The 25,373-nt window shown below is 31.0% G+C and overlaps 1 protein-coding gene across 4 annotated transcripts in view; it reads right to left on the reverse strand.

Moving 5' to 3' along the window:
• Positions 1-421: 421 nt before the first annotated feature.
• LOC132921623 (dopamine receptor 1-like) overlaps positions 422-25,373 on the reverse strand; it is a 202,191-nt gene continuing 177,239 nt past the window's right edge. The window contains exons 1-5 of one of the 4 annotated variants that reach the window (XM_060984751.1): positions 21,946-22,148; positions 21,730-21,876; positions 17,376-17,481; positions 15,396-15,705; positions 422-6,218 (exon numbers count right to left, since the gene is read on the reverse strand). In XM_060984751.1, coding sequence (XP_060840734.1) covers positions 5,234-6,218; positions 15,396-15,649 — 1,239 coding nt within the window. In that variant the 5' untranslated portion in view covers positions 15,650-15,705; positions 17,376-17,481; positions 21,730-21,876; positions 21,946-22,148 and the 3' untranslated portion in view covers positions 422-5,233. Of the gene's footprint in view, positions 6,219-15,395; positions 15,706-17,375; positions 17,482-21,729; positions 22,149-25,373 lie in introns of those variants that run through there. The other 3 variants (XM_060984750.1, XM_060984747.1, XM_060984749.1) reach the window with 3 other exon arrangements.

A 25,373-nucleotide genomic window follows, 5' to 3' on the forward strand; every position in this document is an offset into this window, starting at 1 on the left:
CGTTGCTGATACCACTTAGTTATAATATTATAGCTGAAAGAATAAATATTATGACACGGATGAATATTAATAATATTATTATGCAAATTTCAATATTACAATCAACTGTGGAGCATTTAGATACTATAAGTCAGATGGAAAATTACATAATTTCATATAATATAGGTAGTTAAATAAATAGTCCACGCAGTTATTATTGCATTATTTTCATTATTATTTAATATCTTAAACATAACAATATATTAATACATCTACATTTTATGTTGTCTTATTACTAATTTAATGGTAACAATGAAGATTGACTATAATATTATGATAATATATTGATAATATTGTATATTAGACAAATAAAAATGTATTTTCGTTCTCATCAAGATTATTCTTATCATCACAAAAGTGACGAATGTACTTTTTTCTGATAAATGTATTAAATTAATATTATTTTATTTTTATTTTATATATATATACAAATAAATCACGTTAGGGAATAAATTAAGGATACAATATATTCAAATGCTAATAATAAGCAACTTTGAACACATCAATATTTAACATTTTAAAAGTAAAATTAAAAATATATCTTTGGATGATGAAATCGGAAAATGTGCTTTTTTGTGTAAGTAGGTTGTGCTTAATTAATTTTTAACATATTTACTCATTTAAGTTTCATATTCAAATATTATTTTTGTAAAAAAATGCTATAGTAAAAATAAAAATAATGTCTCCCTCGTTACTTCGATAGAAAAAAAAACAAACAAAGAACAAAAAAAAAAGTTTTAGATTTAATTGCTTATTACGAAATTTATTTTAATAACATAACCCAAACGTATAAGTAAGAATAATATTACAACATTAAACAATATAAATTTATAATAGTACAAATAAAAACATTTTTTTTTTTTTTTTTATATTAGGACGTTTAAAACAGTAATAAAAACAACAATATTAATGCTGACGATAATAATAGGTTTACATACAATAATAGTTTATCAATAAAATTAAATAATAATTTAATATTAGGTATAGTACGACTGGTAGAAGAATCAATACAACCTACATATCACATTGGATAGGATCTACGAACAAAGCAAAAACTTAATATTGTTTTATAAACGATCTGACAATAACTCGCGGTTAAACTAAAAATAACACTTATGCGTATAGTATTAAACTTTAACGGGTAAGTCGGTACAGGTGCACCTATAGGAGGACGCTATAGGTCCTTATAATTTGTCTGTTAAAAAATGTTTCACGTGGGCTGTACATTTTAATAGCATAAAAGAAATCGAGTTTTCATAAAGAAAAGAAGACCACTTTATCTGTACAGTACACGCCGTAAGACTGAAACAATATTGCACTGAAAAAGTTGTCTTTTTTTAATGGTGAAAATTAGGTTTCTCATAAGTCATAAGCCATAAATTATAACTTATAGTTTATATAATTTTAGATCGTTTGATTATTTATCACGTGAAGTGGTTTTTTAAACTTTTTATTTTATGATCTCAGAATATTATTACTCAAAAAATCAACAGTGGTATCGAAATGAAAAAATGTGTGAGTTACTTTTTAAATTTTTATTTTTCTTAAATACCTATTAATTAAACTCGCCTATATCAAATCTCTTAAAAAGCGGGCGTTCGATATCCAAACCCACCGTTATACAAACCGTGTTTATATAATAACAAAATTGATTTTTTTTTTTTTAAACTATATTTTAAACGCGTTCGCTCCCTTAGGATATTATAATGAATACAACGTTTTAGACCAAAATATATATCATTACTATCTCAAACCAAGGTGTAGGTGTTACTATATAAAGGTAATATGTAGGTATACGCTATCATTATTGTGGTGCGCCGACAATAAGTCATCTTTGGTTAATTTCGCCTGATGGGCTGAATGACATTTGATCATTCATTCTGCAGTATACACATACGTAGGTATGTACATATAATTGATTATGAAAATACATTTGTTCGAAAGCAATACGCGTATGTGTATGTATACATTTATGTATGCGCATATACGTAACTAGTTAAGACGGATAGAGTTACCCAACGTTATAATAATATAATAACGTTATTATTACGTATATTATACGCACTTCGCTTGTCTAATTTAATTTTATATTTTACACACCTATTCGTACATAACAATGTTTAATACTAGGTACTTACAGGCATTATTATTTTAAGTAACTCCGAGACCTCGTCATCGTTTTGGAGTATCTACTGTGCTAAGTCGCGTAAACGTTCGTTCATTATATCATGCAGGCTCTACATAGAATAATAATAATAATATATAGTTCGTTAAGGTGGCTGATACTTTATATTTTGATTTTAGCTGTCCTACTTCATTTTATTTTCGGACCATTTTATTGTTTTTATACTAAAATTATATAATTTAGTGCGTAGTTTTATATCATACGCGTACGTAAACCAAATCGTCAACCGTAAGCCGTTTTTTATGGGCAGCATTTTCCGTTGAGTATAATATATATACATATATAGTTTATTATATATGTTTATAGATAAAATTCTTTATATTTTTTTGAAACAAAAACTTAAAGAGATCACAGATTTTGATTTAAAATTTTGTATTTTTAGCTCTGTGTTTTATTTTATTTTATTGTTGGGATTTTGGATAACGTAATTTATTGAGCATTTTGTTATGACACGAAAAGACCGATCGTTCATATTATTAAAATGTTTAACCTATTTTTTTTTTATCACGCACGTATAAACGATTGCTTGTTATAATATACTAATATTATAGTTCGATATCTAAAAACGTTTGATGAACGGGAGAAGAGAGACATCGATGCTATCTCGAATACTATTTAGGGATTTAGGCAATACTGTTATAATTACCATGGAATATATGACAAAAGATGCAAATGTAAAGTATGCACGTGCATCTCGACTACAATAGGAACTACTCATTTTAGAAATACAGTTATAATACAAAATGTTAACAACGTAAAGTACGAGAAAAAATTTGGCACATAGTATATACTTATAATACATTATTAAATAACAATAAAAACAAAGAATACAGATTATTATTCATATCTTAAATGTACGAGTATTTAGGACATGTAATGGATATGGATTTTAGAACGTTGGAATACAATCGTCATGACCGAAATGTGTTAGTATACAGCGAAATTATTTATTGACATATAGCATATTTTAATCTGTAGATAATTAGGTATTATAAATTCGTGTGGTGAAATTGAAACGTTATAATATGTAAACATAATAATATTATCTATTAATATATCAGAAGGTATTGCAAATGTGGATGGCCAGTCAAGCGCGGTTAAGACGGCAGTAGCCATTGTAACAATTATTATAGTCATTATAAGATAAAATGTTATTTCTTGTGCAGGAACCGTACCGGTACCGATCGGGCGAAAATGTAATATCCAACGTGTGGATATATTGGACAAATAATAATCAACAACACTACGTTAAGATATGTACTAGTGGTTAAATTTAACAAGCGATATTCTCGATCATATTATTTTATATTATTATTATTATGACAATAGTAACAATTAGGGCCCGGATGTCAATGCCCTAAAACCACTTAGTGATAGGTAAAATTATCTTGGTCTTGCAGTCTTGGTCTTGGTCTTTCTGCAAGACCAATACCAAGACCAAGATAACGAACTGTTTTTCAAAACCGAGACCAAGACTGCCATAGTCTTGGTCTTGGTTTGCCCATCATTGAAACCACTTCAAAAATTAATTAATGAACAAAAATAAATTTAACATTTTTAAAATTATTTTAACTGTTAATTTATTTTTAAATTAATAACTACAGTAAAGTTTTATTAAAACATAAAAATACTCTATACTTATTTTGATTTAAATTTAAAAATAGAATTTTGTCTATAAAAAATTGTCACGAGTAGATAACATAGCAAAACGCTCGAGAAGAAAAAGTAGATAATTTATACGGTTTAAATTAAATTTGATATTCATTAGCGGTAACAATCTGTATTGTTTTAAATAACAAAAAGTTTTAAAAGAGTTAACTTTAAAGACGGACATTATTTTTTTAATTTAGTTTCGCTAGGTATTATATTTGTACAACGTTTCATTTATTCGTAACTTTTTTCTTGGTTAAAATAGTTGAAAATGGCCTGTACAGATATTTAAAAAAATCAGACCTTGCATGACAACAATTGCAGAATGAGAATATATTATTTAAAATTTATATGGTTGATTATAATGTTTATAAATACAATTTTAACTATAAAAGCGTCGTCTAAAATGTTCCAAAAAAAAAAAAAAATGAAAAATGATCAACATCCGGTCCCTAGAATTATAATATTAATGTCGGTAGCTTTTGGATTTAAACTTTTGGTTTGGAAATCCATACGAAAAGTTGTAAACAGTCATAAACTTGTCGTACGTTTACGCTATGAATTTCGTTTTTTTCCTGTAGGAAACGAATCGTAAAAAATAAATATATAATAACAGATTTTATTAAACCGTTTACCGCGCGCAGAGGTGATTTCCGCAGCGATTTAGGCGGAGGAGGGGGACTCGTGTATACATTATCATTGGTTATATGTGAGTGATATTATTATAGTTATTGCGATAGTACCTATTGTAAGTACCGAGCGGGACGGACTGCAATATAGCAATGTGCGACGGAAAATCGATAAAGGACGCGTTTTATTACGATGCGTGCGTGAGACTCGCGGACGGGAAATGCGTGCAGTGACGAGGATTAGATTTTTTTCTAAAGCTTTCGACTAGGGAAAACGATTTTAACACACTATTTTAGCCACAACACATCGGTATCTGTAGATATACTCGTTTTCCCTTCGGCGTCTGGACTCGGCGTCTATAGCGTCGACTTCCGGTCCGGACATCACGGACGCTGCAAAGTGCTGCAGTTCCGCCGGCTGACGGTGCAGAGAAAACGCATATACCTCGAGACATAATATTATATTTCAAATAAACGGTTGCTGTTCTGCACAAGCGGTACGGCCCCTGTCCTCGCACCAGTAATACTATACATATCTATATATTTATATCAGCGTACGTAATAATTTATGGGCCAATAATGTACAGACATTACGTCGTTACAGATTATTATTATTATTATTATTATTATTGCGCGTTTCTGTCGGAAGCGTTGTCGTTCAGACGAGATATTCGACGGCGAAACGAGGCATGTCGTGGGTAGCGCGCGGTAGCCGGACACCGCGGGGCGGTCAGATCTCCTCGTCGGCTTCGATGATGATCTTTTCGGACGAGTTGAGCCGCGACTGGCGGAGCGACGCCACCGACGATCTCGGGCTGGCTACCTGCGGGCCGCACACGCCGCCCACGCCGCCGCCGCCGCACGACTGCTGCGCGGACGCCGTGGACGCGGCGGCCGCCTTGCCGTTGTGCTTGACGACGGTGGACGCGGCGACGACGGCCGTGGCCGAGGCGGACGACACGAAATCGCAACCGCCGCCGCCACCGCCGCCGCCGGTGGTCTTCCGCCGCTGGTGGTGCCGGAACGACGCGTCGGAGCTGAGCACCACCGTCCGGTAGCCCTTGCAAAAGCACCAGTCCGGGTAGTGGGTGGTGAGTATGCGGCGGAACGCGTCCCGGAACTCGGTGTTGAATATCGAGTAGATGATGGGGTTGAACGCCGAGTTGGAGTAGCCGAGCCACGTGAGCACCTTGAACGCGGCCTCGGGTATGCACGTCTTGCAGAACGCCGCGATGATGTTGACGCAGAAGAACGGCACCCAGCACAGCAGGAACGTGCCCATGATCACGCCCACCGTGATGGCCGCCTTGTGGTCGCTCACGTGGTACGGCGACGTGTGGTGGTGCACCGCGGTCAGCGTGGCCGACGACGCCGCGGCCGCCCCGGTCGTCGTGGTCGTGGTCGTGGTCAGCGGCCGGGTGACCGCCCGGATGCTCTGCACGTGCTTCTGCGCGTACCGGTACAGCCGGCAGTAGATGCCGATCATCACCACGCACGGTATGTAGAAGCTGATGCACGACGATATGATGGCGTACTCGGGCGTCAGGTCCAGCGCGCACCGCATGTACTCGGTGTCGCCCGCGTGGAACACCACCGGCTTGGGCGGCCGGTGGATGCTCAGTATGCAGATGGGCACCACCGACACGAACGCGGCCAGCGCCCACACTCCGGCGATCCCGAGCAGCGCGTTCCTCCGGTTCAAGTACGTCGTGTACCTAATACAGAAAAAATAAAAACACCAGTGTAGGTCATTAATATTGTCCACACGTGTAGTATAAACGATATGGTACAGCATAAATAATGTTGTCCTATGGTTTAATGTTATTAAAACGACCTGAAATATTATAAAATGTGTTTAACTACGGCATCGCCATCCGCCCACGATCACGCGTGTCATCCTTTCGCGATGCGCTCCTTTGAATTCTAATTTTTTTTTGGAATTTTCGGGTAGATGATATTATTATACACTGATTACTGATTGGCTCAAATGTCATTTTTTTTTTTTTATAATTTATTAGAAGTAGAAGTAAACTGCGCCGATATAAAACATGTTTTCTTTTCAAAGCCGAACTACTCGTCATTTTTTATACCATTATTTGTCAGGGAGATTAGTATTTTAAATATTTTGATTTATATAGAAATTTGAACGAATAGTTTTTGGTTTCTAAAACATAATATATTAATATTTTAATATTATTAGTCGTTTTGGCGGTATAGAAAATAGATTTAAAATTAAGTCTTTTACTTATCAATATTATGACTTACAAGTATTACACGAGTATTCGCGCATTTTATACAAACTATTAAACGTTAGTAGACTAATATTAGAGGTGGGTTGAACTGTTTGAAGTTCACAAAATAGAATCAAACTTAAGTGTTCGAAACGAGTTCAAAAGTCGAACTAAGCTCTAGAAAAATTAAAACCGAACCGAACTCGAACAAAGAGTTTGAATTTCTATAATTAGTTCGAACTCTAAAGAAATTATTCCAACATCAAAAGTTTCGAACCAATAATGTTCTCCCAGTGTGTCTATTGTTAAATATTAAATAATACATTTTTATTAAACTTTTTACTCATCATTGCTTATCCTTATTGTCATACAGTATATGTATTATATTATATAATGCCCATATTTTAAATCAGTTTATTTTATTTATGTTTAATCTGGAGAGTCGAATGTTTAGTCTAATTGCATTATGCACCGCGTTTATATGCATTGGTTAATGCGCATTATCTCAGTGTGCATTAAGTTAATCTGGAATTTACGTGCATATATAAGCACATTGGTTTATTGTACGATTAAAAAATTCGGTTCGAGACCATATTTTGGAGTTCAATAAATCTATTAATAAAATACAGTTATGTACTTAAGTCATTAAAATAGTGTTGTTTTAAGTCAGATAAATATTTCATAACCCAATCAAAAAATGTATACAATGCCCTTATATTATTATACTGTAATCGGCTGATACATAAAATAAATTTAAATTTCACCGATAGTAAAATTCACCACAATAAAGCTTTCTTTCACATCTCACCTTAAAATATATAGGTACATATGGGTAGGTTATATAAACCTGTTCATAGATCAAGTCTATTTAACTGCCTCATTGTGGAATTATTCTAAATGTTTTTCGAATTTAACTTAATTACTATAAAATCCAGGTGCCCAATAAAAATGGAAAATTACATTTATCTTTAGGTATAAAAAAATATACGAATAGAACTCACATTTTTTTAATGAAAAAATGTATCAGTGGAATTTGCAGGAAATAAGGTTCAAACAGATAGAAATCCGTTAAATTTACGCTTGATCTATTATTTGAATATTGTTCTGTACCATTTAAAGTTTTAATTATTCAGAATTTGAATATATACTTGTCCTTTTTTTTGAAGTACATTGAACTAGAAAATTAATGGGTATGCTAATATATTATGACATTATGTAACCCAACTTCCACCATTGGATGATTCTTGTTATTGTACATGCGACGTTTTGTCGTAAAAAATTTTAGTGAATTATCTCCCAGTTAACGCAACCTTATCGTAGTATACCTTATATAGAGTTGAGATTTTGTAGCTCTATAAAGCACAAAATAAAACAAACTTAAAATAAATCAAAAAAAAAAATACCAACGATCCTAAATTCAGAGAAAAGCACTAAAAAATATTTTAAAAAACCTAATAAAACCATTCTAATTTTGTTTTATTCTTTGAATTACATAAATACGGATGATCTTTCGTTTCTACGTGGTATTATAATGTATAGAAATACTGGAAATTATATAAAAATTCAATGGTGACGGCTTAGTGACACATTTATTTTAGTTTAATATGATAAAAATAACGTTTACCACGAAGGTTATATTTTGAACAAACAGATGGCGTGGCAGTAATGCCACTGTAATAAATAATAATAATAGCTGTTGAATGTATAAAATATTACGAAATTTGTAATGGTAATAGTCGACGGAGCCAAATATCCGTCGTGCTTTAAGATATACTGCTATTATAACATAAACGTTTCACATATAAATCAAATTATTGCACTGAACGTATACAATCACCTATGAATGCGCTGAAATCTACAATTAGTTAAATATTGCTTATATTGACATATTAACAATGGACAGTGAAAATCATACTTCCTGTTTGTGATACTGTATACCTTATAAATTAAAATATATAACTGCTAATAAATCATCTCAAAATATATTTGGCGATGGTTAATGTATTTTAATCGTACCGATATGGGACACATTATAAACTACAAACAGTGCTGTGTGGTGCATATATAGAGCTGTTCTTAAGATAAATATGAAAATAATTTTGAAACTTATTATAAAATATAAATTAAAGTTTACAAGTGTCTAAAAATATCCAGTTTTTACTGTTTATTTTAATTGATTCTAAATTAATACATTTTAGAAAAATTGTCCATTTTTAAGTAGTAGAAAAATTAATAGTGTAGTGGCGAGTGAATAGTATTTAAATTACGCCAAAAATTCCATAGCAATTTACGATACTACATCTCCGAAACGCAAGTTAAAGCTATGACTAGTAAGTGGAATATAAAGGTCTAAGCTTTTCTGAATGTATTATTTTACATTATTTTACTTGAATTGGAAAATTATTGTAATAACTATAACATTATATATATTGTAGAGTTCTGATTATAAAATCACATTAATAAAAAGTAATGGATGATCCAATTTAGCGGTTGTATGGTTCTCTCTTGTGGTAAAAAAATTCGATGATTTTTATAAAAATATTTTTCCGATCATTTAAGAGTTTTCTTTTGATAAACCTTAAATTGTAGTGTAAATAAAAATAGTTTTGGTTGGCCTTTTTTATACCAATCGACTGCCGCCAAAAAACGCGATTTGAAATTATTAGTTAATATGTATCTACATAATATTATTATAATATATTTGTATAATACAAGTACCTGTAGACCTACTATTAAACGTAAATGATCATTTGCTATTTAACGTCTTATAGTATGGCAAGAGAAAATTAGGAAATTCGGGAAATGTTATCCCGGAAATATATGCATATTATATATAACGCAATCGACTGACGATGAGTCTTATAAAATACCTATTATATAATCAACGAATGATTAATTATAAAAACAGATAAGTCTGTAATTTAGTAAGTTAGGGTGGAAAAAAACGATATAAATGGTGTAAGAAGACAACTGAAATATAAATAATAAAAAATAAAAACAAAATAACACAACGAAAATGTACAAATCTCATAACATTTTTTATAGTTAAATATATTGTTAGTTTCCACTATTATCATACATTTTTAGTATAAAAAATTTTAATTCCAGTAAATTTGAATAATGTTCTACTCTGACCTTTATTCATTACGCACGATTTTCGGACAATGTAAATATTTTCCTACAATATGACCACTATAATTTTTCCAGTTAGGTACCGTATGGCGTATACACTTAAACTATGTATGTTTCCACGAAACATTAGTCATAACACGTTAATGTATCATATTATGATAAATCGTATTCATTATCTGCTCGCATAAATAATAAAATTATCCCTGATACTTGTATTATATCAGCGCACATATTCAAAGCACGACATACTCTCGTCACGTATATACGTATTGTACTGCAGTGTGCTCGAAAATAAAAAAATTGTAGAAATTAAAATACACCCGCGGGGGGGGGGGGGCAAGCATTTATCCGCGGAAATAGTAATAGTAGGAAAGCTTAATAGTCCAAGAAGGAGACGGGTTACTACGGACTAACGACTCGAAGTTTCAACCGTCAACTTGTTATTATTAATATTGTGATACAGGTATACCTACCTCTACATAATATTGTTATTGTTATTATAACAGCAGAGTTTAAACGAATAAAAGCTATCAACTACGATGTATGTATACATTCGAGTATCGTGTAATTCAGATTGCGTTATGGCGTAGTGGAATACGATTGAAGCGTATACATTTAAAACGTACACGACCCTTTGAAGTCTGTACAGTCTATCGTTGCCACAGCAGAGAGTCCCTTTATACCACCGTCAAACATATGTATATACATATGTAAATGGGCACTCACACACACACACACACGCACACACACGCACTGCACGTCTAATAACTACATAATCATAATAATAGTGTAGTACACCTCCATAAAATTCAGAGAGTTGAACGCTGTTCATTTAACGAGTATATAATAATATTGTTACATACAAATGCGTGTACATTAGTAAATTGCGCTTTCGCGGGAAACCGTAATGTTTGGTAATTAATATAATAATATGATATTGTGTAGATAAATATGCGTTAAAAGTGCGCACGTCCGACGGCCGTCTAGTGATTTTTTGTACTTACAAAAAAAAAAAAATATATATAAAACTACGTTATATAATATATTATTAATAAATTCGCATATTATACGGAGTAGGTCAACTGGTCAGCACTGAAATCTACGAAAAGAATAATATATCAAAGTTACAAGAACCCGCGCGATTGACGGTTTCGAAGAACCGAAAAATGCAGTCGATTGAAAACGAACACAGAAATTCCTAAGCCTCGAGCTTATTCAGCGGGAGGGTCGGGAGAACGTTTCGCAATTTCGAGGATTATAAGGGAGGTATCGCGGGGACGTCTTTAAAATGCAAATGGTGTTGTACGAATGGCACGGTTTACACTAGAGACGATATTTAGTCCCGGGCGGTCAGACACACCTAACTATAATAATAACTACTACGGTTGGCTATATAATAGGCGAGTGGGCATAAGTAGTAGTTATACCGGTGTATATTATTATATGTACAGCTGCCTCCGCGCGGTTTACCCGAATCTTCTCGCGTTACGACAATCCCGTGCGAAATGGCGTGTAAACTATACAACGTCTAAATCGACATCGCATTTTACCGAGCTCGGGGGGGTGAAAAAATATTGCGGCGGCCGACAACGATAATAAGCAATTACGACGTTTCGTACGCGCAAAGGCCGGCGGTGGTTCGGCTTAATATTGTATTATTATTATTATATTATATATGCATTTACACATGCGTGTGTACGGCGACCGCAAAGTAGGGGTTTTGTGGCGCGGGGTCGTTTAACGGGCAAACGGCCGGCCCGGGCGACGAGCGGTATATATTTTAAATTACGACAAACAAAATTATAGCGGTCACTCGGAACAAGTGAACTTTTGAATTCGGTTGGCGAATTGCGGCAACTGCATTTTCGGGACAGGAATATATTGTGATAAATAGAATAATATACTTGTATATATATGTAGGTACGTATATAACACGCGCAGGTGATACAATAATTATCCACGTCAGCGTGTAAGTCAAAAAATACACCGCCGCCGCTGACGCGTTTGATAAAGTGATATTTCATTTTAAATTTTTAATGTTACGGCACCGTGATGAAATCTTGTTTAAAAAATTTATCGTATAGTGTTGTTCGATTTCAGATTTACATAATATAATGTTATCGCCAATGCAGTGTGTACGTATAACATTTACATTTTGGGATCACAATAATACTGTCAATGATTATATATTTATATAGTATTATTATTGGTACCTATACAAGAGTAATATGCGGTTTACCTAATATCCAGTCGTGTCAATTTCAAAATATTATCTGGTTCAAAAAATCAGAATTGAAGAAAATAAAAATTTTTCTCTTTTAAAACGTGCGTTTAATATAAAATGCATTGAATAGGTAAATAATATATTATAAAAATTTGATCATAAAATACATTTTTTTGCTTTTGAAATATTTACACGAGGAGGGAAAACCTATCTATTGATAGAACCACGCGGTTTTAAGGTATATTTGTACCTATAGTGTACAATAATATTGTTTAAACATTAAACGCTTAAACAAAATACACATAATTCGTATATAATGCATGTAATATAATGTAATATAAAATATATAACTTATTGATGATACATTATTATGATTTATTATATTTTTTATTAACTATTAATTCTGGCGAATCAATAAAATTATATAGCTAGGAATTGGAGTAGGGCACGAGTTTGACATGCCTGACCCGATCGAAAATATTTTTGGAATCGAATCGACACGAATAACGATAATAATTGTCGTTAAAAACTTATTATTATCATTAGGAGTAATCAATTTGACACGACGAAAGCATTTACATTGCACGACGAATTCCGCTGGAAGTTTATAGCCGTTATTATTGTTCTCTATATAACGTGCATTGTGCCTACAGTAATTCGCTCCAACGATAAAGTAAAAAAATAAATTCGAGGTCAAAATGGCAACCACTTTTTCCAATTTAATTTCACTATCTCTAACGCGAACACAGGGGGTTACTATTCCCGTCACGTTCGTTCATCAACTTTCCCGCGTAATTGGGTTCAAATCAATGTTATACACCTATGCTTCGCCCAACCGTGTGGCCCCGATACTTGGATACCGGCAGGGAATTTTAACACGTCAATATGATTAAGCAAGTCATGAGTAAACCTGTGGCTTTCGATTATGTTACATGCTGCTACCAGTCGTCAATCAAATTTAACGATCGTATAACTTTTATGTACACTTTTATTCTAAAATCCGCCCGTAAAACGGTATATGAACATTTCGCTACATTTTACGCGTTAGTTAAACCGATTTTTATAGCTGAAAACTAAATATTGAAAATTAATCCGCATAATTAAATAACGAGTTTGATTGAAATTAAATAAAGTTTATTTCAATTATATACCGGAGTTAAAAATGTCATTATCGCACTTTTTTGTTTTATGGATAAAAATATTATAATATGGGCGCTTTATTACAACGCACAAATGATAATATAAACCGAGTTTATAGTTTAAATCTGATATATTATAGTATATAAAATGTTGAAAAAACTTAAAACTACAATATTCTAGTATGCAGTAGAAAATTATTGATATGGCTATAATGTCAGGGTCTTAGATTAAATCAAACATATTTTTCTTATTTATTTTAATGCGTTGTGGACGGATTAAAATGTTAGATACCTTACTTATAATATATACTTTAATCGTTTTAAAATTAACTATAAGTATATAAGTTGAATTACTTTATACTCAAGCCCATGGGCTAGTCATAAAGTATAAAAATAACTTCTGAGATAATTTTTCCTTAAATTAAGCTTAGCAAGTTCTTAAGTTCATCTTAAAGTTTGATCTGACATTGTACGTTCAATTTACCGGTATATGCAGGTTGTTAAAAAAGTTTTAGAATATTTTAACAGCTTTTTTGGGTGGAAGTTAATGTATTTTTTTTTTTTGTAGATTTTTCTCACCCGGAATCTATTAATTATTTTTGTTACCTACGTCAGTTTATATAAAAGAAAAATCATACGTATATATTTTTGCATATTACTATTATTCACGAAAGTGCTCTCGCTATATCACCCCTTCAGTCAAGTCCACACGGCTGTTTTTTTTTTTTGTAAAATACTGTTAATTTAGATATAAATATATATACGACGTATTGTACTAAATAATGTATAGATTATACAATTTTCTAGAAAAAACATTTTTTATTACATTTTATATAATTTAGCGAAATTTGAGTGGTTTTTTCACATCTCATTAAGTCATAATTATTGAGGTTACATGGTTTTAAATTAATATTAGTTAAATAATAAATTTACAACATCTCATTCCAGTATACTCAAGTGTATTATCACTATAACGTTACGTACTTTATTAAAGTAAATTCACTTGGCATTCAATTTTAATATTGTATATTCAAATATGTTGTTAATGCAAATACGGACCAGTAAAAATTGTATCACTTCAATTTTATAAATTATTATAAATTGTATGTTTAGGGTTCTTCGAATTTGCTGTAATGAAAAAATAAACAATATAAATCGCTGAAACGGGATGTGTATATATATATATACAGACTGATTTTTATATCGTAAACGAAGGAATACCTAAGGAAATACACAACAGTTTATTTAAAACTTTTAGAAATATAAATTTACTTTTTTCTATTTTTCTATTATTATACTTATTGTATTTTGTCTATACCTTGCTTCTACGATAGAATGATCAAACTGTATTCAATATATAAATATATTACATTGTATATAGCTTTAAAATATAATAATAACAATGTTTATAGTAAAAAACAAAATATACAAATAATATATTATATCAAAAAACAATAGTTGCTAGCTCATTCAATAAGCAAAATACATTGACTTACTTTGACGTCTTAACTTCCGAGACAATAATAATATCGTAAGTATTTTATACCCCAGTCATACCCGGGTAGTTGTATAAGGATTTTAGAAAATCAAAACCGATATACGTATAGATTTGCAGTAAAACGGATACGCTTGAAGAGATTTAGATAGCTATGCCACGTTCCGAGGCGTATTCTATTTGGCGTGAGCCAATTTATATGGGATTTATATATGTGCGCGGATTCACGATATCAATGATACGCCGTTACCGGTTTTACAATTTGAGGTATTATAAAGGTGACGTTTAAAATGAACAATTATCGCGGTAAAACGTAGTATAAATCAAGTATGCATATTAAGTTATTTTCTGTTGTAGGAGGAGGAGTAATGTAGACGAACAAACGTATTCTTAAAAATAAAAAAAAACATTTAGGAGTCATCATGGTGATAAAATATTCAAGAACTGAATTGTTTTTTAAGACGTATTAATAATCTATTATTTTTTTTTAAATTGTAAAAAATTAATATTATTATAATACAATAGGTATGTATTTGAGTGAAAAAAATATATTATGATTTTATGTAAATTTATTTTTGTTGGGAATGCGGAAAACAGTAAAGTTATTAGTTTTTGTCGCATTTTTAAAAAAAAAAAATAGGTCAAATCCCGGTATTAAAGTTACCACTTGCCTCAGTGGGTCTTTGATGTGAATGTATCTGTCGAGTGATATGGCACATAGGTTGAGTATGGATGCGGTGGAGCACATCACGTCTATGGCAGTCCATATGTCACAGAATTTGGCGCCGAACATCCAGTAGCCCTGCAGGTCGTTTACTAGTGCAAACGTCATGACCAATGCCCCGACAAAAAGGTCGGCGATCGCCAGCGAGGCCAAGAACAGGTTGCCAATCCTTCGCAGGCCCCTGTCGGTGTAGATGGCCATGCACACCAGCACGTTACCAGCGATCGACAAGAATATAACAACGATCAAAAACGATCCTGGAAAACATCATCATGCATAAAGTATGGTTGTTATACTAAACATTATTAAGTTTTAGCTACTAAAGGTGATATTTAAAATATAATAAAAAAAATATATTTTGGATGTTTATTTTAACTTTTTTTATTTCCTATGGTTTATCTAGATCAATCAATACAAGTTATTCGGAAATATTATGCTAAAAGTGAATTCGTTGAAACCTTGTATTTTTATGAACGTAACATATACATATAAAATAAAAAAGTAATATTAGATTCCGAGTACCTAAATCGAAAATGTATTGGTTTTATAACGATGTGAGTTCTTTTATTTCATTTTTTTGTATTTGTGTTGGAAAACACATTTTATAGATAAAAAATTAGAAAAGATCGATCATCAACTTTCATCAAATTTTTAACAAAATTACGTATATTTTGAGCTATTTATAGATATATTACAGTTTAAATTTATTTCTGGACGTAAAAAGAGCAGAAATTGATGATACAGATCATATCTTAACTGTCAAAAAATTAAAAACCAAAGTCTTAAAAAAAGATTAGACTCAATAAGATAACAAAAACTATAGAATGTTATGATATTTAAGTTAGGCGAGACTGTCACCAGGGAAATCTTTCAAAAAATAACTTTTTTGAGGACATGGTGAGATTGAAAAAATGTGGAAAAATCCAAATAATGTGATTTAAAATGTAGTGGAGAAAATAGCAGACCGAAAAAGTTAAACAAATAAGTCATGGTTCAACGTGATCTCCAAAGAAAAAAAAACTTGATATAAGTGAATGGCTATGGGTGAAACAGAGTACATTATAAAAGAAAATATGACGCAATAGTCGATATACAGGATCAGGCGAAGGGATGCGCTAGTAAGCAAGTATATGCTGAAAGTCAAGAAACGAGAACAGAAAATATATGTAAAATAATAGCAACGGAATCGGAACAAATTTATGCAAAACAACACAAGAAATCTATATAGAAAAATAAACGCGCCGAGTAAAGATTATAAAATATAATATTATGATGAGAGCTTTGTAAGAATCGAGAATGGTTCTTTAATCACTTTTAGCGAAGCGGTATGACGGAAATGAAGTGAATATTTTATACAACTTTTGATACGGCAAAGAGCCATCATAGACTTACGTATCTAATGAAATTAAATGGACTGTGTAACTCTATGCAAAATAAACAAAAATTAGTTACGAGTTATAAATATTTGAAATACGGTCAATTATATACCTGAAAACTATATTATAGAAACACCGTTACAGCAAGTACAACAATTTCAACAAAACAATATGTTTTTACTGTTGCTATTGCGTCTATCTACGATTACGAATCAAACGAAATTTTAATATTCGTCGATTTTCGTTTGTATATAATATACGAGTAGGCATGTGAAATAACTATCATACATATAGCTACAATCGTCTATTCCAGCGAGAATTTCTCCGAGTGGAGTATAACAATATATATAGGTACAATGATTTAAGTAATATTCAGTAACGTCGGTTTTTACGAACGATTCGTCGAAAATCCATCTGCAGATGCAAATAACAATTAAAATACACGGTATTTCGGTATGACATATTCTATATTATTATGTTTTCTGCACACCGATGTTACAATACTATTTTACCGTAGACCGGCGTCGTGATTTGTTCTGCGTTAGACTTACCTATGCAGAACAGTGGCAGCGCTGTCAAAGCCACCTCTCCGTTGTCCTCGTACTCGTCATTTTCCGGGGTCCCGTTGTTTGTCGAATTTGATATCGAATTGGTATCCTAAAAACAAAGGACACAAAAATGATTAGTACCAATACGTTTCGAAGCACAATAATATACATCCGTCGACGGTACGCGAAATGTCGACGACTACTACATCTCTCTCGAAATACGCGCACAACAGTTTCTGTTTTCGTAAAACCATCGTGCAATTTGTAACGGGCCTTATGAAGAGATAAAATTGGATTTACATACCTACAACTTTATTAGCTTAAACTGCTATTGTTTAAATTCGTATAACACGATTTACGAACGGTAAGACGCGCGGTGTTTAACGGCACTTTAGTTCCTCTGATTTCGGGTCGTGTATATTTTGGCGAATAATATTATGACTGAGATGTATAATAAAGTATCGCTGAATTCGATAATATAATATATTGTTTTGCGGTGTATGGAGCAGGGGAGGATACAATTTAGTGTAACAATTATTCAGTTTTTAATAATAATTATATATCCATACAATATATTATTATCATGATATAAATCTTATAGTTTATAAAAACAGGAGCAATGACAGATGTTTTAAGTTCTTCATTGTCTAAAAGTTACAAATTTTCATAAAATATCAAATTAAGATTTTATTATTTTTTTTTATTTTGAACAATTATTAAGGATTAAATATATTTCACGTTTCATTTTTATTTTATTTTTAGATGTAGAAAATGAGTACACTGCATCAATTATTTTTATTTGAATTTTCTACGTATTAATAAATAATACGTGAGTCAGTTAATTTATCTACCTTAAATATTGTAACAAATTAACTCTGGTAGGTAAAAAAAGGTTTTTTTAAGTTTATAAATTATAATACTCTCGTAATTAGTTTTACAGCCACAAATGCCTTCAATGTTACCAAACGTCTTTTGTATTTTTTAACGTGATTCATTGACCCACAAAATGTTAATTGAGTATTAGTAATAAAATAAATATAGTGATAAAGAGGACGGGAAAGATAAAAAATAAAAACTCGATGCCATTCGATTTTTAGTATTTCGATTTATTTAGTATTATAGCCAATTAACAGCCTGAATAATTGGAAAGCACTCGGATCAGATGGCATACTTTATTCGAACTAATAAAATAAGACACTATAGAAGTGCGCACATTTATATTCAGGATGAGTCAGAAGATTTGGAAAGACGAGAGCTGCAAATACTAAACATTTGGAAAAAAGGAGTAATTATACACATACATAAAAAGTGTGATAAAACTGAGTTCCTTAAACTGAACTTGCATAATTTTGTCTAACGACATGTTGTTAATAATTTGATGAAAACTATTACTATATCAAAAAGATGACTATATAAACGGATCGCCTAACAAGGTGCAAATATTGTTAATATGACTGTGCATAAACCATGCATAATTTAAAGCCACAGAGTTAAAAATTGAGCTTAAATGTCCAATTATAATGATTTAGTTCACATAACTTTAAGAAAATTGTATTAACCAATATTAATAATGAATAAAAATATCATTATATACGAAACACGGTTATGAGCAGTGACAGAAACTCTGTTAGAGCTTCAACCTAAATCACTAAGTATATTTCATGGTAGATTTTTTGATATATATAATATAATATATAGTTATTAAAGTCATTTATTTTACTTTTAGTTATCTATGGTAGATTTATATTATTTTTACCAAAAATATTGCATTTATTATATTATTAGTATTTTATAATTAATTATTATAATAACTTATACAATGCAACATTTCTTTCTGTAAATATCGTAAAACAGTAAAAATATACTTTAAGATACGAGTATCTTAAAATAAATCAAAAATATCATTGCGTATAATATGATTCATTATAATATACGTAAAAGTTTTAAGTTCCCATAAATAATGTTTTTAAATTATAACAGAATAATTAACATTGTTATTTATCGTTTAAATAAGTAATGTTGTCCAAATTTGAACTTAAAATGTTTATAAAGAATGATTTCCTGTATACATTTTTTAGATTTTAAACTTTCAGTATGAACTAGTTATGTTGAATCTTGTATTAAATTTCTAAAATGTTGACATAAAAAAATTTTGATTTAGTATGTTTTTAGTCTTTTAGATATTAAAAAAGTGTAAGAAACTCGTAGATATTTATTAAGTTGTTTGTACCTATAATCTTACAATATGTAAGTATACATATTATTTACGCATATTCAATTTATCGTTTTCCCGGTGAGTTAGCTTATTTAAGTTTGATTTAATTTATATCATAAAAGTATCTCATGATTTTATTACAATGAAGGGCAAATAAATAAATTTAATTTTCAAATGGTTTTTTTATACAATTTTATTCGTGTAAAATTGAATAGGAGTTGTGTGTACGTAGTTTTTCTGTTGAACTGTTTTGTGCGAAATACAAGTAACATATTTAGTAAATATTATTAGATTTGATAAAAAAAATTTAGACAAATACGTTATGTAGAATCCTTTCTTAATGAACACTTCCAAATAGCAGGAATTTTTTCTAGAACGACAACATTTTCACTATTTATCTATAGAAAAAACTTTAAATACGAGACATTTAAATAATGAACATTTTTATAATTTTATGATAAGATTTTGATGATTTTTATCGTACATTTTATCCAAGTATAATCATTTTTATTACAATTTCATTTTACACTATTATAGTATTTCTTAACCGTCGTAAAAATGGTGACCTCATCCGTTTAGTGATTTGGTTTTAAATAATAATACATACAAGTATAATTATACATAATTTACAAATAATATAAATATACATATGTGTATCACTTTTTTGATATCGTTTATTTTTTAATTTTCGCCCCCCAATCTAATTATTGGAAATCTCCAAATAGCAAACAAAATTTTGGTAACTGAGAGTATCCGGTAATTAGAGGTTTCATTGTACTTGATAAAAAATGTCAGTTAAAAGTTCATAAAAATCAAAAAAATATATTAATATTTTAAATAAGAATATGAATTGAACTAAAATTAAATTAATAATTTACGTAAAAGTTTAAGTTCTCTCAAATAACAGAAAATATTTTTATGCTTATAAATTATAAATAGCTCAAAAAAAGTAAATAATTTTTATCAGGTATTTAAAATGTTAATAAATATTATATTTTGTGAAAATAGCATACTGTTATTATTTTTTGAAACACAACTATCAAATACAATATTTTACGGGCGAATATCTAATGTCTTTAAAATTTAAAATTTAAACGGCCATAAAAAATTAATTTATCTTTCCAGTTGAAATTGTTTTCTTAATGTAGGTTAAAAAAGGTATAAAAAACCTTGTAATACATTTTTAAATTTTAGGTATTGATAGACGATGAATTTCTAACTACAAAATTATTTTTTATTTTCAAGGTTTTTACGTATTTAGTCAAAATTTTAACTTTAAACGCTTATAAAAAATATTATGACTATAGATTTTCGAATATTTTAGTTGATGCATAAAAAACTAATGAGCTTAATATTAAATTTTCAAGTATTTGTACCCAATGAATAATTTTTAATCAGCATTTTCAGAAAATAATTAATAATATGCACACCTGGTCACCAAAATACTTCGTTACTCACAAACGACATATGTACCGACCTATGTATTTTGTGTGTAGGTATAATATGTGTGTTGCACTCAACAAAAAGTGGACAAGTTTATCGAGAAAATCTTTTGAGTGCTAGTGTACCGCTGATGTGTGAGGGTGTTATAATTAAAACCAAGAAGTTAATTTAATAATGAATGGTATTAATGGTAACTCGAATGGTAAATACGGTAATGAAATATTATGTGTTGTTTACAAATGTATAATATAATAATAATAAATTATGGCCTTGTTGGCTCAATAACTAAAAATGTATACTCGTTATAAAAAATAATAAATTCCTTGTTTAATAAAACCATTCATATATACAATAATAATAATAATAATAATAAATAAATAACCTAAAAATTTATCGGTGCTGGCCCAACCTTTTCTGAACTTATTATAACAATTGTATTTTACAAAAGTCAATAGTGGCTTTAAGGGCTAATATAATACCATTGATGTTAGAATATCTTCTCTAGTAAATTCTAAATTTAATGATATTACTAAGTACATCTAATTCGCAATAATACCTATATGTATATAAATTAAAACAACCATTGCGATTAGTGGATTCGTATGTAAAATACCGATATGTATAGAAAATACAAATAAATATTATGATATAATTAAAAAATGTGACACCTATATAAAATATGATAATAATAATAATTACCGATAAATGACGTTTAACACGGAATAAAATAGTAAAAATATTCCCTTGAAATTTATTGGCAGCCAATTAAAGGGATTGTAGCCATATGGCCGAAAAAATATTGTCTATAGTAATATTAACTCACTACTGTGGCCGTATGAACCAAAACTGTAAATAATAAAAAACAATGCGTTGCATAATGATAGAAATACAAAAATACAGTGACGATAAACGCACGTGGATATTATTATTTATCATACGATTGTATGTACACTGTAATTAGCGTCTAAAAAATATAATAATAAAAGAGACACAGAAATTAGCGCCACGCGTGAATAATAATTGTAAACTTAAATCATTTTGCGTTTGGGGCCCGCGAATAAAGTAATAAAAAAAACGTGGAGTTTTGCGACTACAAGTGTACTTGGTAATAAAACCGCACGATTTAGCAATCATGGAAATACTAATTAATAGTATATGAGAAAATAATTACAACAGTATAATAAAACAAAAATGATTCACGGAGACAGATAATGTGTAGTTTGTATGTGTTTTTGGTCGGTTACCGTAGGCGATAAGCGACCGCGACTGAAATCGCGGTTCAGTAGCACTGGTGGATAGGAGTGTGCATAATATTATTTAATTATAATTTATAATGTTGGCTCAGCGGTGTCAAAAGTGTTTTCACAGTTGTTGTAGAATCAATATGAAACTCTTAGTATAGAGGATCTGGGCGAGTACCAACGGCCGTGGATCTAGAATTACGAAAAGGGGGGGGGCTAATATTTATTTATATAAAGACAATGTATAGATGTTAAGACACATTAAATATTTATTTTATATATAATAGTATGATATGTACAAAGTGAGTGGGAGGGGCTAAAGCCCATTTTCCCTCCCACCATTGAGTCCGCTCCTAAGTACCAATAATGCTGCTTTTTTTTTTTTTTTAAGAAAGATCAACATTGGGTTGACTTAATTATTAGTTAAATCGTAGAAAAATTAAATATAAGTTTCGTAAAAACCTTTGGCATAATATTTTTTGATTTAAAAAATTGTGTGACAGCGTAGGTACATCGGAATAGCTTACATAATATAACTGTTGAATTTTGAATACCAAATAAATCGACGAATTGACAAGAAACATAATACCAAATTATGGTGAATTATATACTTTCTATAATACTTGTAGTGGAAACATAATTAAAATAGGGCGATACGTTATTCTTATTACTAATTATTAAGATAACGTTGGAGAAAGAGACCCGAAAGATGCAAAATAACAACTGGAATAAAAGTAGACCAACATAGTTAACGTGGATAAATTCAAACAAAAATTAAAGAAAAATAGACTTGTGTTGTAGTTAGATGATAGTAATCACACTTATTTCACTTGCCTACGGATGTGAAGCATGGGCGAATACCATTATGATAGAACTAAGACTTAGGACTTTTGAAAATAAAATTTGGCGAGTATTATTTGGACCAGAATTGAATAGTACAGTGTAAAAGAAAAAGTTTAATAAGGGGTAACTAGAGGAAATAGAAGCGCACCAGTTAAAAACTTTATATAAGTTCAAAAAATACAATGGCTCGGTCATGTAATGGACTAAAACGACGATAATATAATTAAACCGGTAATAACCCGGCAACAAACAGGGAAGAGACATCGAAGGTGACCCAGAAAAAAGTTAGTAGAATTTGGATTAAAAGGGCGGCTTGAAAAGTTTAGGAGTGAAAAACTAGAGAAATATAATTCAAGATAATTTAAAATCAGGAAACGTAGTGAAAAATTGTGTTAGTAGCAAACATTTTTATTGAATAGTAGAAGTCAGACGAAGAAGAAGTAATAAATAAAAATATTAATTTATTAAAATTGTATAATTTGTAAACATTGTCGATATACATAGTCTGCCATCTATTTTACATATTATCATTTTTTAAATTAAAAACTATAATATCTTTAGCACATAAAGTGTAATACACTAGAAATTACTCGCTTAAATTCCGATTTAGTTACGCTTTTATGAAAAAAAAAAAAAAATATTTGATCAAAAATTTACAATAAAAATGGTGGTGCTATAGGATTATCCTTAGATATTACAAAACAGACCTGGCCCAGTATTTGAAAATATTACCCTTAATAAGTATACTTAAAAAATTCAATTATAAAAATCGGTAAAAATTCATTAATTAAGGGTTGAGGATTATTAGAGGATATTGACGGTGTGCACGGTGAACAATAACCCTGTTGGAGTTTATATTATTTATATAATGTATTTTATGCAATATTCGTCTACCCGTCGTGTTTGTATACATAGTATTATTGTTTGGCACTGTTAGATGTTTACATTATAATATAATGTTCTAAATCACACACACGTTCAGTCGAGTTGGAATTCGGTTGGGCAAAAAGGTTTTTTTTTTCGTGTATTTCAGTCGGACGAGGCCGGTGGGACTAAACTTGTTAAATAATATGATATAACGAGGGTGGTGTATGCGTGACATGTTGCCTCGTGTGTGACGAAGGTGTTTGGCGGTTTCGAGCTTTAAAAAAAAAATATATATTATATACACTCGTATACGATATATTACTATGCCATATTATACATAGCAAAATGAAAAGTTTTTTTTTTAGGTCTACGACGAAACATGCGTTTATTTTTTTTCGTCGTCCGTTACGGATTTTAGCGCCACGGATAAAAACGCATAATATATAATGCATTACTCGCATTTATTTCGCGAGTGCTATTTTTATTATTATTTTTATTTTCACGTAGGTAGATAACACTAACACGAGCCCGCGGATGCGGAATGATGACGAACCATTCTCGTCGTCTGTTTTTGATGGGCAAAATTTAAACTAAAACGCGTAGTACGCCTCATTATATCTAAACACACACACACACACACACACACACACCAACGAACTAGGCTTACCGATCGAAATGAGTGCGTGCGCTGCACTACACTGTTATTGTTTACTCGTGGAGTTTTTCTATATCTACGAAGGGCAGGTATAATATTATTATTTATATAATGAGAGAGGGACAGCGGCGGCGGCGCGTATATAGTCGTATTTACACACGGTGCGCCGGAAACGTTTCCGGGTAAAAATACTTTCACGACTATATATTACACACACACACGCACACACACACACACATACGCGCGATATACGGTGTGGGACACCACGTTTTTGCGGTCTTGCCGTGCGGTTATAGCGGCAAAATGCGAAAGCTCGGTGACTCATCCTGTATGTACAGGTATTGACTTGTTTGATGAAAAAAAAAAAAATTGAAAAGTTTTCAGTTTTTCAGTGCAAAAAAAAAAAAATAGTCCGCCAATCGGTCGCTCGCTGTGGCATGTACCTACGTATACTGTATACCCACCAGTACGACGTGACTTTTTGATCCGAACCAATACACATTACACATATATCTTTGACTAAATATATTATTATATAATACGACCAGCGTACCGCGCGATCGAGCGCTTTTTTGGTATGTATTTTCCGGCCCGTAAAACCGACCGCGCGACGTGTTTTCGTTGCCGCTAATAAAACGTCCAAATCGAGTTAATGTTTTATATGGTATATATATGTACGTATAATAGAAATTAGATTTTATAACTATAAGTAACGCAATTAAGCCTGCGCTTTAATT

Source organism: Rhopalosiphum padi, chromosome 2 (genome assembly GCF_020882245.1).
Source record: "Rhopalosiphum padi isolate XX-2018 chromosome 2, ASM2088224v1, whole genome shotgun sequence".
Classification (NCBI taxonomy): domain Eukaryota; kingdom Metazoa; phylum Arthropoda; class Insecta; order Hemiptera; family Aphididae; genus Rhopalosiphum; species Rhopalosiphum padi.